Below are 15,343 nucleotides of genomic sequence, written 5' to 3' on the forward strand. Positions count from 1 at the left end.
TAGAGAACCCACCATATTAGAGGAAGAATCCCACCAATCAGACAGCCCACTATGAGCAAACAATCAGCAACAGTGGGAAGGAAAAACTGCTGCAACCTCTGCTAGAACCAGGAAACCTGTCAATACTGGTTGGGGGTTAGGGCAACAGATGCAAGTCTTCAGAGCGTGCCTAGCATGACTTTCTTTGTATATACCTGAACCTGATTTACCTTTTAATTTTCGTACTTTTCAAAATACATCGTAGGTAAAATACAATCCTTGAAATAGTAATAACACAGTATCCTCAGCAAAGATGAATTAAACAAGTTTTATTTTAATGGAAGTTTACTTCAAGTCTTCAGATTTTTACTGTCTTTTATTTGATTACTTTAAAGTATATGATTACATTAGAGTAATTAAATAAAGACAGTTTTGATGGAGCTCCTGACCCAGCCCAAGCTCTCTATGAAGACGAGGAAAAACTCCCCTGGGGGGGCCAGATTGACGGGAAGAAACCTCGGGAAAGCCCATTCAAAGAGAGATCCCCTTTCCTGGGATGGCTGGGGGGGTTACAGGAATTCCAAAACACTGAAATTTAAAGTGGGCCAATTAAAAAAAATATTTCCTGAAAAAAAGCAAGGTAATTCATACATCACACATAAATGATAACGTCTGAATTGTGTCTGTTTGTGTGTGTGTGTGATATGCTTATCTCAGCCAAGTGTGATGCTGTAGGTCCTCCAGCGTCGGCCGCGTCTCCGGGACTTTGGTTAAACACGCGTCCAAGAAATCCCGGCAGTCTGGAAAGAAAGGAAAGAGAAAAAACATGAAGATGATAGTTCCAGTGGTCCAAGCCATCAGTCAGTCTTGAAGTGTGACGTTTTCTTACTTTTGGACAGACGTCTTTTGAATTTCAGGCGCTTTTTGAGGAAGCTCGTGGTGTTAAAGTCCCCCGCATGAAGCGCTTCGTACAGAACCACTCCCATTTGCCATACCGTGGTGGGTCCACACCTGTAGCAACTGCGCCTGTACCACTCGGGAGGGGAGTAAATTTCTGTACCTAATAAACAGACACAATTGCAATTTCTTCTAAAACAAAAGGCGAAAATTGTGACATCTGTGAAGAGCAAGAGCAGAATATGTTACCATAGAAGACGCGGTACTGCGACCGCTCCTTAACAAAGCAGCTCAGTCCAAAGTCGATGATACGAACACGCGGTACATCTGAGCCGGTCTCAATTAGAATGTTCTCACTCTTGATGTCCCGGTGAAAGATGTGTCTATCCTCCAGGTGCTTCGCAGCATCAACCAGCTGCTTCAGAATGACCTGGAAATAGAGCAGGGCGATATGACCAAAAATATTTATCACGATATACATTTGAAAAGTTGCGATAACGATATAACTGACGATATAATTGACACTAGACAAAATACTTTACAACTCCACAACTTTATTAGTGCAAAAAACCCCATCAATGTATTTTCACTTAAACAAGCAGCTGTTTTTTTATGTCCATTAAAGTTATATAAAAATGTAACAGTGCAAATTCCTTGCTGACAGTTTAACCAAAAGGCATTTCCAGTGGAAATTGGCCGACATATCCTCAGCATAACCATGTATAATATCCACAAAACTTAAAAAGAGGTTATACACACACAATACGGTAATATAATGTTGAGGTGCAGTACGTATCACTCCGCCAGGCGCCTGCCTACGATAGCCGTAATGCTCCGACAATCCATCGAGCGGTGCGGCTTTGTAGCTTAGCAAAGTCGCCGTGTACATAAAATCGTTTTGAGGTCAGTAAACACAACCAGAATTCATGCGGCGTCACCGCCATGTGCGTATGTAAACAAAGGCACTGCGCATGTGCGTTTTACCCATATTCTATCGTGATATTTCATTTTCCTATCGTTGCCCAAAATTACACCGGTATTACCATGAACGGTATGATATAGCCCAGCCCTACCTGGAAACGATGAAAAAGACAATAATCAATCAATGGGTTAATGTTTCTCTAATACTCTGTGCTTTGATTGAATGATGTACAGTCTAAGACTCTTCTAAGGCAAGTCAACTTGCCTTGGCCTTGTCCTCTGGCAAAAATCCTCCATTTTCTTCGATGTATTTATCCAGGTCCACAGCGGGGACAGGTCTCTCCATCACCAGGATCAGCTCTCTGCCAAAGTCAAACCACTCCAACAGAGACACTGGGGCTGATGTTTCCACTGATCCATCTGCTTCAGCTGCAAGCTTCAGCATGATGGCAACTTCCACTGACACATTCTTCCCGTTATCATCCTGAAATATTTCAACAAAGTGGATGATGAGGCACAGACGTTCCACAGGTGAACGCTGCATGCAATCCACTAATGTAAAAACAATTCAAGTCTTGCACATTTACCTTCACTTTGCAGTACACGTTCCCCCTTGGGATGTGTTTGATGGCCACCTAAAAGACACAGGGCATTGATGAGCATTTCCTCAGTATGACATAATTAAAGGTGTAAAACAGCTTACGATATTATCCCTTATCTGCGTTACAGCCTGTCTTACTATCACCATCTGAACACTTACTGGTAAATGATCCTTTATGCGGTAGCCAGCAAACACTGCTCCGCATCCTCCTTCTCCAAGCCGCTGCTCCTCCACGTATCTCGCTTGGAAGTCACCTAAACAGACAAACACAAATTGGGTTTTACTACAGCTGTCACACAAATTACTCTCTGCTGTACCCTAAATGTTCATTTTGCTCTTCACCTGAATATAAAAGCCAAGCTGCTTGCTACTTACGTTTCTGTTCAGCCACTGACTTTTTAGCAACAGTTTTGGTTTTGTCCTGGTCCACTTTCTTTTTCTTAGGTGGGTCCCTGGTGTCTCCCGCAGCTTTCCTTTTGCCAGCCTTTTTGTTTTTACTGCAGCTCTCTGAAATCTCTATGCTGCAGTCTGCAGATGTGGAAAACACCAAAAGCACGTCAGCTTATTAGATAATAGACACAAATATCTCCCAAACACTAATATCTTCAAACTAGCAACCAGATGTACACTTAATCTACCCCTCACTCAACTAATTAGCCTACCTTTACCAGTGTCCAACCAGGAAGATGCCTGCCCCTTGTCACCGCTCACATGGTCAAGAAGTTTACGCTTCTTTGCTGTATTGGCTGTCCCCGCTTCATCTTGTTGGACCTTTCGCTTGACTCCCCTGACCACATGAGCATCTGAGCTGGTGGAAGGACCAGCCTGCTCAGAGACCCTCCTTCTTTTTATGGGGGTCGTTTTTTCAGGACTGGACTTTCTTTTAGCCATCCTGCTCTTACAATCTATAAACAACAACAACAACAACAACACATTAGTGAAAAAGAGCGCTCGACATCAGGACTAGAATGATTTTGATGTCACTGAATTTTAAATTAGTATTGCTTACAATATAATAACAAGTTTATCCTTTTGATAAAAAACACACCAACACGAGTCCATACTAGGTCTACTAAGTCTAGATACTGATGACACTTGTTGCTCTGTTTTCACTGCTCAGTCCAAGAATAAACTTGTCACATTATTTTACCAAAAGACAAAGTGCCCCAGTAACCTTTCTTTGATTAGACATGTTGCACTTAGGTTAGTTTCAATCAAAACCAGGATTTAAATCCTCTAAAAATGAATCGTTTTATACACAGAGCCTCAACATTGTTAGAAATGTAGATTCTGTTATTTGGGGGATTTTTCTTTTTTTTACTTACTTTGATCTCCTGGATCTTTCTTATCTGCCTCAGTCGTAACTTTTCTTGTTTCCTTTTTCATCTAAAGTTTTTGAGAACTTTTAAAATAGAAAATGTCACCTTAATGAGTGAATAGTCCTTCAAATGTCTGGATGCTTGACTTTTCTAACTAAGCTGTATAAGTCAGTTCTGTAAGTGAGCTTTAAAAGTAAACTCCGGAGACTATGGCAACACAACATTAGAACCTTGCCTTTTAGTGACATCACTAAAAGGCAGTGTCCCAAGTAGTTTAAAGAAAAACACTCTGGCAGACAAAGCCATAATATTTCATATAATTCAGTCATTTCACATTAAACTTTCTTTCATTATCCTTTCATTATTTGTTTAACCCTTTAAGACCTACCATAGAACCAAGTCCGCCAGAGCTTACTTTATATTTTTACATGCTGTAGTGCCATTTTTGGGAGCATTTCAAGTTGCTATACATCAATACAACTGTTATAGCCCATATTTTAATAATATGTATGCATTAAGTCCATAGTAACTGTGCAATAAACTACAAAAACATTGAAAATCGTTTTTGTTTTTTTACATATATTTCTGCTTGGAGAAATTTAAGAGGCTTATCCCTCAAAACTTTAAATACAAAAAAGTTGCAAAAAATAGTTTACAACAACAGGAAATTTATTTTGAGTGTCTTCATAGTTTTATTTTTGAGATACACCAATTTTTATATACTGCAGGAAAAACGAAAAACAATCCTATGATGCAAATTTGCAAAGAAAACAGCATGTGCATCAAAATAAACTATTTTAAGCAGTGCAATTCGAGTTCTAAGCATCCCAGCAACTATTCAGAAAAGCATAAAGTCAAACATGACTTATAAAAACACCAGTATAGGCTCTTAAGGCCTACAAGTAAAAAACTACATTTTCCGCGAAAATGACGTCACTTCCGGTTTCGGGCAGGAAATGGTGGACATGCGATCGTTCGCGCTGACGTCTGTTTCAATGTGGGAAGTGTTACGAACAGCTGATCAGATCGGCAAAGCGTGTTTCTGGACAGCCCGTTCTCACTCCCGAGGCGTAACATGTCGACGTTTTGTCAAGTCCCGCAGCGTTCCTGAGGAACGCGAAAGGAGACCTTCGGCGTTCTTATGGTATGCGGCGGGCTATGGCTGGAATCCAGTGCAATGACGCTCCCGCGGTAATAGACGTTCCAGCCCTGTATTCTAGCCCTAAACCTAACCTTATCCCTAGCCCTGACCATAACCTTATTCCTGACCTTAACCAGGACTTTAATGATGTTAAATAGCGTGTTTCTAAGCGATTTGAAGAAAAAGAGCAAACATGTGTAGATTCAGTCCAGACGGTTCTCATATTTCCTCTTTTTTCCGAGGTCGTCATTTAGGAACGTGGTGGGTAGCCGAAAACGTAATATGGTGACGATTTGTCACCTAGCGTAAAATGTTACGCTTTGGGAGTGTGAACGTGTTGTTCTGGAATATTATGTTTTTGTTCCTGCAAGCGCTTTTTATGCAATTTTTGCAAAGCTTTATGTGGAAGGAAACCGTGACTTAGGACAAGCTGATGGCATAAGATGTAAGTACAACTCCTCCGGTTTCATATGCAAAAAAAATTATTGCGCTAGTTTATGCGGTTGCAGTGCTACTGGGATTTAAAAATAGTTACGCAAAAAAGAGCGTGCCCGCTCCGACTGGCTTCAAAGGGTTAAAGACTTGATGTGTGGATGCTACTATGAAGACTTCTAGTTGAGCAAACACTAATAAACACTGACTAGTTTATCTGAGATAAAATATAACACTTTTTTATTAAGTCAGTGTTAACTCTTTTTTTTTCTGTTAGGATCATTCAATAGTACAAAGCGAGGGTAGGTCAACGCCGCAGGAAGTGATCATCAATTTCTATCACTTTGTCAAAGGCTGAGCGTAGGGTGTCACCAGTGGAAAATCTTCTGTGGGGCGAATCATCGGAATCGGCGTCGGACAACCCTGCATCACCGCTGAGCGCCACGCAGACACTACACACTACTTAATATCGTGATCAGAACCCCACATACTGCCCAAAAGTTTATTAAATCCCTGCCAACGTGTTCCTAAAATTAGAGGACGCCACAGGTACAAACTGACTGCAGCCTTTATTCCATGTGTTTTGTCTGTGAATGCCCCCATGTACACATGTAACCTCCACCCACTGCAACACCAATAATGTCCCGGGGCAAAGCGGGGTTTGGTGAACCAGGAGCTGTGTGCAGCCCGTGTCCACCAAAGCCTGGTGTATACCCCCTTGACACCTTATTAGAATGCTGTACCTCCATGACTGCCTGGCATGCTCTGCTCCTTCTGCCCTGGCAACCAGATGATCCTCAGCCAGGGTGGCTTGCTGGTTGACGGCAGGGGACCCCTCGGGTGGGCCACTTTGTCCAGCAAACCAATGACTGTAGAAAACATGGATGATCTAACAGTTCTCCAAAAGTACATAAAGTACTTGCCTAAAAAGTAGTTAATGTCATGTTGCATTTATTTATTGTTATTACATTGTTTTACAGCAGCTAATTAAAAACCATCATCTTAACTACATGTTTTGTTTTTTTATTCTTTGTTGTTATTGTTTTTTTTTTTTTTGCAGTTGTCCTGTAGGTGATGGTGTAGCACAGAGACTGAACTAGTGGCTAGCTAACATAAGAAGGATGTACTTGAAATGTACTGTACTTGAAACTTGCATCTCATCTTTGCAGCGTTCACTTTGAAGAGAATGTCTTTACCAAGGACTCACAGGTTAAGTAACTTTACAATTTTCATATTACAATATATAATTTTAGAGCATGATTACAGCTCTGCCATCTTGATTGAAAATTAAATAAATCTGGAATACGAACAGCTGATCGGATCGGCAAAGCGTGTTTCTGGAATATTATGTTTTTGTTACTGCAAGCGCTTTTAATACAATTTTTGCAAAGCTATATGTGGAAGGAAACCGTGACCTAGGACAAGCTGATGGCATAAGATGTAAGTACAACTCCTCTGGTTTCATATGCAAAAAAAATTATTGCGCTAGCTTACGCAGTTCCCGGTTCTACAGGGATTTAAAAATAGTTACGCAAAACAGAGCGTGCCTGCTCCGACCGACTTTAAAGGGTTAAACATGTAAGAATCGAATTGCATCTTTCCATTGCCAGCCATCTCATTTTGTACAAATCCAGCCAACTCTTCCAAGTTTGTGTATTTTTTAAACTCTTACAAGAATTGAAATGTGTCCCAAATATCTGTATCCCATCAGAGGCAACTTTCTTAAAGACAGAACATTACTAGATTGTGATTTTAATTAAAATGTAGCCTTTGACAATGCTGAACACATGAGAAGCTACTTTTAGGCATATCACCCAATTTGTAATATTGCTAAACATTTCTTAAGGCAGACAAGTTATGCTGGCTGGGTCAGTGTCATTTTGTTGTAATTGATGTCTGGTTTGTTCTGTTCCCTAGTGATGGGTACCAGTATCCGGTGCCATAAAGGCACCGGTTCTGACATAATCCTTGAAAATAGTAATAACACAGTATCCTCAGCAAAGATGAATTAAACAAGTTTTATTTAATGGAAGTTTACTTCAAGTCTTCAGATTTTTACTGTCTTTTATTTGATTACTTTAAAGTATATGATTACATTAGAGTAATTAAATAAAGACAGTTTTGATGGAGCTCCTGACCCAGCCCAAGCTCTCTATGAAGACGAGGAAAAACTCCCCTGGGGGGGCCAGATTGACGGGAAGAAACCTCGGGAAAGCCCATTCAAAGAGAGATCCCCTTTCCTGGGATGGCTGGGGGGGTTTACAGGAATTCCAAAACACTGAAATTTAAAGTGGGCCAATTAAAAAAAAATATTTCCTGAAAAAAAGCAAGGTAATTCATACATCACACATAAATGATAACGTCTGAATTGTGTCTGTTTGTGTGTGTGTGTGATATGCTTATCTCAGCCAAGTGTGATGCTGTAGGTCCTCCAGCGTCGGCCGCGTCTCCGGGACTTTGGTTAACACGCGTCCAAGAAATCCCGGCAGTCTGGAAAGAAAGGAAAGAGAAAAAACATGAAGATGATAGTTCCAGTGGTCCAAGCCATCAGTCAGTCTTGAAGTGTGACGTTTTCTTACTTTTGGACAGACGTCTTTTGAATTTCAGGCGCTTTTTGAGGAAGCTCGTGGTGTTAAAGTCCCCCGCATGAAGCGCTTCGTACAGAACCACTCCCATTTGCCATACCGTGGTGGGTCCACACCTGTAGCAACTGCGCCTGTACCACTCGGGAGGGGAGTAAATTTCTGTACCTAATAAACAGACACAATTGCAATTTCTTCTAAAACAAAAGGCGAAAATTGTGACATCTGTGAAGAGCAAGAGCAGAATATGTTACCATAGAAGACGCGGTACTGCGACCGCTCCTTAACAAAGCAGCTCAGTCCAAAGTCGATGATACGAACACGCGGTACATCTGAGCCGGTCTCAATTAGAATGTTCTCACTCTTGATGTCCCGGTGAAAGATGTGTCTATCCTCCAGGTGCTTCGCAGCATCAACCAGCTGCCTTCAGAATGAACTGGAAATAGAGCAGGGCGATATGACCAAAAATATTTATCATCGATATACATTTGAAAAGTTGCGATAACGATATAACTGACGATATAATTGACACTAGACAAAATACTTTACAACTCCACAATTTTATTAGTGCAAAAAAACCCCATCAATGTATTTTCACTTAAACAAGCAGCTGTTTTTTTATGTCCATTAAAGTTATATAAAAATGTAACAGTGCAAATTCCTTGCTGACAGTTTAACCAAAAGGCATTTCCAGTGGAAATTGGCCGACATATCCTCAGCATAACCATGTATAATATCCACAAAACTTAAAAAGAGGTTATACACACACAATACGGTAATATAATGTTGAGGTGCAGTACGTATCACTCCGCCAGGCGCCTGCCTACGATAGCCGTAATGCTCCGACAATCCATCGAGCGGTGCGGCTTTGTAGCTTAGCAAAGTCGCCGTGTACATAAAATCGTTTTGAGGTCAGTAAACACAACCAGAATTCATGCGGCGTCACCGCCATGTGCGTATGTAAACAAAGGCACTGCGCATGCGCGTTTTACCCATATTCTATCGTGATATTTCATTTTCCTATCGTTGCCCAAAATTACACCGGTATTACCATGAACGGTAATGATATAGCCCAGCCCTACCTGGAAACGATGAAAAACACAATAATCAATCAATGGGTTAATGTTTCTCTAATACTCTGTGCTTTGATTGAATGATGTACAGTCTAAGACTCTTCTAAGGCAAGTCAACTTGCCTTGGCCTTGTCCTCTGGCAAAAATCCTCCATTTCCTTCGATGTATTTATCCAGGTCCACAGCGGGGACAGGTCTCTCCATCACCAGGATCAGCTCTCTGCCAAAGTCAAACCACTCCAACAGAGACACTGGGGCTGATGTTTCCACTGATCCATCTGCTTCAGCTGCAAGCTTCAGCATGATGGCAACTTCCACTGACACATTCTTCCCGTTATCATCCTGAAATATTTCAACAAAGTGGATGATGAGGCACAGACGTTCCACAGGTGAACGCTGCATGCAATCCACTAATGTAAAAACAATTCAAGTCTTGCACATTTACCTTCACTTTGCAGTACACGTTCCCCCTTGGGATGTGTTTGATGGCCACCTAAAAGACACAGGGCATTGATGAGCATTTCCTCAGTATGACATAATAAAGGTGTAAAACAGCTTACGATATTATCCCTTATCTGCCTTACTGCCTGTCTTACTACCACCATCTGAACACTTACTGGTAAATGATCCTTTATGCGGTAGCCAGCAAACACTGCTCCGCATCCTCCTTCTCCAAGCCGCTGCTCCTCCACGTATCTCGCTTGGAAGTCACCTAAACAGACAAACACAAATTGGGTTTTTACTACAGCTGTCACACAAATTACTCTCTGCTGTACCCTAAATGTTCATTTTGCTCTTCACCTGAATATAAAAGCAAGCTGCTTGCTACTTACGTTTCTTGTTCAGCCACTGACTTTTTGGCAACAGTTTTGGTTTTGTCCTGGTCCACTTTCTTTTTCTTAGGTGGGTACCCTGTGTCTCCCGCAGCTTTCCCTTTTGCCAGCCTTTTGTTTTTACTGCAGCTCTCTGAAATCTCTATGCTGCAGTCTGCAGATGTGGAAAAACACCAAAAGCACGTCAGCTTATTAGATAATAGACACAAAGATCTCCCAAACACTAATATCTTCAAACTAAGCAACCAGATGTACACTTAATCTACCCCTCACTCAACTAATTAGCCTACCTTACCAGTGTCCAACCAGGAAGATGCCTGCCCCTTGTCACCGCTCACATGGTCAAGAAGTTTACGCTTCTTTGCTGTATTGGCTGTCCCCGCTTCATCTTGTTGGACCTTCGCTTGACTCCCCTGACCACATGAGCATCTGAGCTGGTGGAAGGACCAGCCTGCTCAGAGACCCTCCTTCTTTTTATGGGGTCGTTTTTTCAGGACTGGCCTTCTTTTAGCCATCCTGCTCTTACAATCTATAAACAACAACAACAACAAACAACTTAGTGAAAAAGAGCGCTCGACATCAGGACTAGAATGATTTTGATGTCACTGAATTTTAAATTAGTATTGCTTACAATATAATAACAGTTTATCCTTTTGATAAAAAACACACCAACACGAGTCCCCATACTAGGTCTACTAAGTCTAGATACTGATGACACTTGTTGCTCTGTTTTCACTGCTCAGTCCAAGATAAACTTGTCACATTATTTTACAAAAGACAAAGTGCCCCAGTAACCTTTCTTTGATTAGACATGTTGCACTTAGGTTAGTTTCAATCAAAACCAGGATTTAAATCCTCTAAAAATGAATCGTTTTATACACAGAGCCTCAACATTGTTAGAAATGTAGATTCTGTTATTTGGGGGATTTTTCTTTTTTTACTTACTTTGATCTCCTGGATCTTTCTTATCTGCCTCAGTCGTAACTTTTCTTGTTTCCTTTTTCATCTAAAGTTTTTGAGAACTTTTAAAATAGAAAATGTCACCTTAATGAGTGAATAGTCCTTCAAATGTCTGGATGCTTGACTTTTCTAACTAAGCTGTATAAGTCAGTTCTGTAAGTGAGCTTTAAAAGTAAACTCCGGAGACTATGGCACACAACATTAGAACCTTTCCTTTTAGTGACATCACTAAAAGGCAGTGTCCCAAGTAGTTTAAAGAAAAACACTCTGGCAGACAAAGCCATAATATTTCATATAATTCAGTAATTTCACATTAACTTTCTTTCATTATCCTTTCATTATTTGTTTAAAACCCTTTAAGACCTACCACAGAACCAAGTCCGCCAGAGGCTTACTTTATATTTTTACATGCTGTAGTGCCATTTTTGGGAGCATTTCAAGTTGCTAATACATCAATACAACTGTTATAGCCCATATTTTAATAATATTGTATGCATTAAGTCCATAGTAACTGTGCATAAACTACAAAAACATTGAAAATCGTTTTTGTTTTTTTACATATATTTGTACTTGGAGAAAGTTAAGAGGCTTATCCCTCAAAACTTTAAATACAAAAAAGTTGCAAAAAATAGTTTACAACAACAGGAAATTTATTTTGAGTGTCTTCATAGTTTTATTTTTGAGATACACCAATTTTTATATACTGCAGGAAAAACAAAAAACAATCCTATGATGCAAATTTGCAAAGAAAACAGCATGTGCATCAAAATAAACTATTTTAAGCAGTGCAATTTGAGTTCTAAGCATCCCAGCAACTATTCAGAAAAGCATAAAGTCAAACATGACTTATAAAAACACCAGTATAGGCTCTTAAGGCCTACAAGTAAAAAACTACATTTTCCGCGAAAATGACTTCTAGTTGAGCAAACACTAATAAACACTGACTATTTTATCTGAGATAAAATATAACACTTTTTTATTAAGTCAGTGTTAACTCTTTTTTTTTTCTGTTAGGATCATTCAATAGTACAAAGCGAGGGTAGGTCAACGCAGCAGGAAGTGATCATCAATTTCTATCACTTTGTCAAAGGCTGAGCGTAGGGTGTCACCAGTGGAAAATCTTCTGTGGGGCGAATCATCGGAATCGGCGTCGGACAACCCTGCATCACCGCTGAGCGCCACGCAGACACTACACACTACTTAATATCGTGATCAGAACCCCACATACTGCCCCAAAAGTTTATTAAATCCCTGCCAACGTGTTCCTAAAATTAGAGGACGCCACAGGTACAAACTGACTGCAGCCTTTATTCCATGTGTTTTGTCTGTGAATGCCCCCATGTACACATGTAACCTCCACCCACTGCAACACCAATAATGTCCCGGGCAAAGCGGGGTTTGGTGAACCAGGAGCTGTGCGCAGGCCCGTGTCCACCAAAGCCTGGTGTATACCCCTTGACACCTTATTAGAATGCTGTACCTCCATGACTGCCTGGCATGCTCTGCTCCTTCTGCCCTGGCAACCAGATGATCCTCAGCCAGGGTGGCTTGCTGGTTGACGGCAGGGGACCCCTCGGGTGGGCCACTTTGTCCAGCAAACCAATGACTGTAGAAAACATGGATGATCTAACAGTTCTCCAAAAGTACATAAAGTACTTGCCTAAAAAGTAGTTAATGTCATGTTGCATTTATTTATTGTTATTACATTGTTTTATTACAGCAGCTAATTAAAAAACCATCATCTTAAACTACATGTTTTGTTTTTTTATTCTTTGTTGTTATGGTTTTGTTTTTTTTTGCAGTTGTCCTGTAGGTGATGGTGTAGCACAGAGACTAACTAGTGGCTAGCTAACATAAGAAGGATGTACTTGAAATGTACTGTACTTGAAACTTGCATCTCATCTTTGCAGCGTTCACTTTGAAGAGAATGTCTTTACCAAGGACTCACAGGTTAAGTAACTTTACAATTGTCATATTACAATATATAATTTTAGAGCATGATTACAGCTCTGCCATCTTGATTGAAAATTAAACACATCTGGAATATGAACAGCTGATCGGATCGGCAAAGCTGTTTCTGGAATATTATGTTTTTGTTACTGCAAGCGCTTTTTATACAATTTTTGCAAAGCTATATGTAGAAGGAAACCGTGACCTAGGACAAGCTGATGGCATAAGATGTAAGTACAACTCCTCTGGTTTCATATGCAAAAAAATTATTGCGCTAGCTTACGCGGTTCCCGGTTCTACAGGGATTTAAAAATAGTTACGCAAAACAGAGCGTGCCTGCTCCGACCGACTTTAAAGGGTTAAACATGTAAGAATCGAATTGCATCTTTCCATTGCCAGCCATCTCATTTGTACAAATCCAGCCAACTCTTCCAAGTTTGTGTATTTAAACTCTTACAAGAATTGAAATGTGTCCCAAATATCTGTATCCCATCAGAGGCAACTTTCTTAACCCTTTAGAGCCGATCGGAGCGGTAACGCTCTGTTTTGCGTAACTATTTTTAAATCCCAGTAGCACTGCAACCACGTAAGCTAGCGCAAAAATTTTTTTTGCATATGAAACCGGAGGAGTTGTACTTACATCTTATGCCATCAGCTTGTCCTAGGTCACGGTTTCCTTCCACATAAAGCTTTGCAAAAACTGCATAAAAAGCGCTTGCAGGAACAAAAACATAATATTCCAGAAACACGCTTTACCGATCCGATCAGCTGTTCAACACTTCCTACGTTGGAATAGACGTCAGCGCGAACTTTTGCATTTCCGCCATTACCTACCCGAAACCGGAAGTGACGTCATTTTCGCGGAAATGTAGTCTTTTTTGTCATCAGGGCCTCAGGGCCTATACTGCTCTTTTTAAAATCTTTACTGACTTTCTGTGTCGTTTCTGGATGCTTAGGACTCATATTGCACTGCTGGAAATAGTTTATTTTGATGCATATGCTGCTTTTTTGCAAATTTGCAGTATAATATTATTTTCGTTTTTCCTGCAGTGTATAAAAATTGGTGTATTTCAAAAATAAAACTATGAAGACAATAAATTTCCAGTGGTGGGAAACTATTTTGTGCAACTTTTTGTATTTACAGTTTTGAGGGATAAGCCTCTTAAATTTCTCTAACTACAAATATATGTTAAAAAATCAAAAACGATTTTCAATTTTTTTGTAGTTCATTGCACTTTTTTGCAATTTATGTAATTACTATGCACTTAATGAATACTATTATTAAAATCTGGGCTATAATGGTTGTATTGATGTATAGCAACTTGAAATGCTCCCAGAAATGGCTCCACAGCATGTAAAAATATAATATAAGCTCTGGCGGACTTGGTTCTATGGTAGGTCTTAAAGGGTTAAAGGAGAGGTAGTAGCTGCTCCACCATAGGACCAGTAGGACCTCCAGCACACAATGAACACTTAATTAACATTAACACATTTATTAAAACACAATTTTAAACAATAACCCTTTCTTTTAGTGTGTTTCAATTTGTTCCTACCGCTCCATTGGAACGGTGTACTATCCAGTAACAGCATCCAGCTGGCAGAAGCATACACCTGCAGCAAGGAGAATCTACCAGGCAGGATAGCGCAGCGGAGTCATCAGATGAGGATTATCATGAAGTGGTTCATCCAGCAGGAACAGGATACCAAAAGGGGAGGGAAAAAACACAGAAAGCATAGTCATGACTAACTCAGTGTCACTAACAGCTCATCTAGCAGTCTTAACATCATAAAGATACAGGCTGGTCCATAAAAAAATAGAAAAATAAATGCTGTTAACCAAATTTTCTTAGGCAAAAACACATAATCTTGATATCTGACCTTGTATCAGCCGCCATATTGGAAAGGTAGCCAGGTTTCCTTAGCTGCTAGCTTGCTAACAGTCTGCTATCCAGCCCGGTAATAACTTCATTCACATATTTTACAACATTCAGCTTTCTTCCTTAACAAAAACATCGCAGTTGTGGATTTGAATCTCGCTGCAGCATAATAAGACCCAGAACATTCAATTTGAACATGTGCGCAAGCTAACTCCCCAGAGGAGTTCATGCAATGGCCAATGCCTGTCGGATTCGGCTCATGACTTCTCTGTCTAACAACACATTAAAACATCAGTTTCAAGTACAAATGTTTCATAAACTTATCTACAGCGACTCATATTAAATGTACCCAAGTTTCCAGCTGGCAGTGGGCACAAGCAACACTCCTCATCAGATCAAGGGAGGAAAAGAAAATTCTAGAGCTGGGCTGGGTGGCTGCTATGCTCACGGCATTGCAGCACGTTCAATGACTGCCAAATAATCAGAAATCTCATACTTAATTAATGACTATCAATTGAAGCATATTTACTATACCTCAAAAAAGTAAAAGATGATTGAGCATGTATCAAGACAATGAGTCCTTTACTTTAGTAAAACTGTGTAATGCAACAAGCACAAAAAATGGGCTGTAAAAAAAAAAAAAATATCTGAACTATAGCACCGACTTTTAAATAGCAATCAAGCCCAATAAACAGTTTCTTTTGTTAAAAGAGGGGCCTAATGTCCTCCACATTATGTGAGATGAAAGCCATACAGAAAATGATTACTTCAAGATATAG

The 15,343-nt window shown here is 40.1% G+C and overlaps 3 protein-coding genes across 4 annotated transcripts; all 3 read right to left on the minus strand.

The window, feature by feature from the left end:
- Positions 1-293: 293 nt before the first annotated feature.
- LOC120731083 (serine/threonine-protein kinase pim-1-like) lies at positions 294-6,570 on the minus strand. Of its 2 annotated transcripts, none has more exons than XM_040027852.1 (9): positions 6,034-6,570; positions 3,061-3,303; positions 2,774-2,926; positions 2,558-2,652; positions 2,385-2,432; positions 2,063-2,281; positions 1,126-1,306; positions 869-1,039; positions 294-779 (listed from the first exon to the last, which is right to left on the minus strand). In XM_040027852.1, the coding sequence occupies exons 1-9, from the start codon at positions 6,239-6,241 to the stop codon at positions 688-690; spliced, it is 1,410 nt and encodes a 469-aa protein (XP_039883786.1). In that variant the 5' UTR covers positions 6,242-6,570; the 3' UTR covers positions 294-687. The 2 variants fall into 2 exon arrangements, with proteins under 2 accessions (XP_039883786.1, XP_039883787.1); XM_040027853.1 differs by lacking the exon at positions 6,034-6,570 and adding an exon at positions 3,724-3,991.
- A 764-nt stretch (positions 6,571-7,334) lies between these two features.
- On the minus strand, positions 7,335-8,824 carry LOC120731374 (serine/threonine-protein kinase pim-2-like). Its single transcript, XM_040028385.1, has 4 exons — positions 8,799-8,824; positions 8,127-8,296; positions 7,870-8,040; positions 7,335-7,780 (listed from the first exon to the last, which is right to left on the minus strand). Exons 1-4 carry the CDS (start codon positions 8,822-8,824, stop codon positions 7,752-7,754), a joined length of 396 nt encoding a protein of 131 aa, XP_039884319.1. The 3' UTR covers positions 7,335-7,751.
- Positions 8,825-9,043: 219 nt separating this feature from the next.
- On the minus strand, positions 9,044-14,760 carry LOC120731375. The gene is made up of 8 exons (XM_040028386.1): positions 14,566-14,760; positions 14,241-14,314; positions 12,218-12,343; positions 10,241-10,306; positions 9,778-9,931; positions 9,562-9,721; positions 9,390-9,437; positions 9,044-9,286 (listed from the first exon to the last, which is right to left on the minus strand). Exons 1-8 carry the CDS (start codon positions 14,580-14,582, stop codon positions 9,059-9,061), a joined length of 873 nt encoding a protein of 290 aa, XP_039884320.1. The 5' UTR covers positions 14,583-14,760; the 3' UTR covers positions 9,044-9,058.
- Between the last annotated feature and the right edge of the window lie 583 nt (positions 14,761-15,343).

This window comes from Simochromis diagramma, unplaced genomic scaffold (genome assembly GCF_900408965.1).
Source record: "Simochromis diagramma unplaced genomic scaffold, fSimDia1.1 OVJJ01000343.1, whole genome shotgun sequence".
Taxonomy (NCBI): Eukaryota; Metazoa; Chordata; class Actinopteri; order Cichliformes; family Cichlidae; genus Simochromis; species Simochromis diagramma.

Bases quoted from the DNA above. Each gene is read 5' to 3' on its own strand.
- LOC120731083 (XM_040027852.1), bottom strand. From the start codon at position 6,241: ATGCAACATGACATTAACTACTTTTTAGGCAAGTACTTTATGTACTTT. The intron at 2,282-2,384 runs GTAAATGTGCAA...GAAATATTTCAG, and splicing joins ACGTGTACTGCAAAGTGAAG to GATGATAACGGGAAGAATGT. The intron at 1,040-1,125 runs GTAACATATTCT...TCTGTTTATTAG, and splicing joins GCAGTACCGCGTCTTCTATG to GTACAGAAATTTACTCCCCT.
- LOC120731374 (XM_040028385.1), bottom strand. From the start codon at position 8,824: ATGGCGGTGACGCCGCATGAATTCTG. The intron at 8,041-8,126 runs GTAACATATTCT...TCTGTTTATTAG, and splicing joins GCAGTACCGCGTCTTCTATG to GTACAGAAATTTACTCCCCT. The intron at 7,781-7,869 runs GTAAGAAAACGT...CTTTCTTTCCAG, and splicing joins CAAAAGACGTCTGTCCAAAA to ACTGCCGGGATTTCTTGGAC.
- LOC120731375 (XM_040028386.1), bottom strand. The intron at 12,344-14,240 runs GTAGGAACAAAT...TGTTTTCTACAG, and splicing joins TACACCGTTCCAATGGAGCG to TCATTGGTTTGCTGGACAAA. The intron at 10,307-12,217 runs GTACAGCATTCT...TGTTGTTTATAG, and splicing joins CATGCCAGGCAGTCATGGAG to ATTGTAAGAGCAGGATGGCT.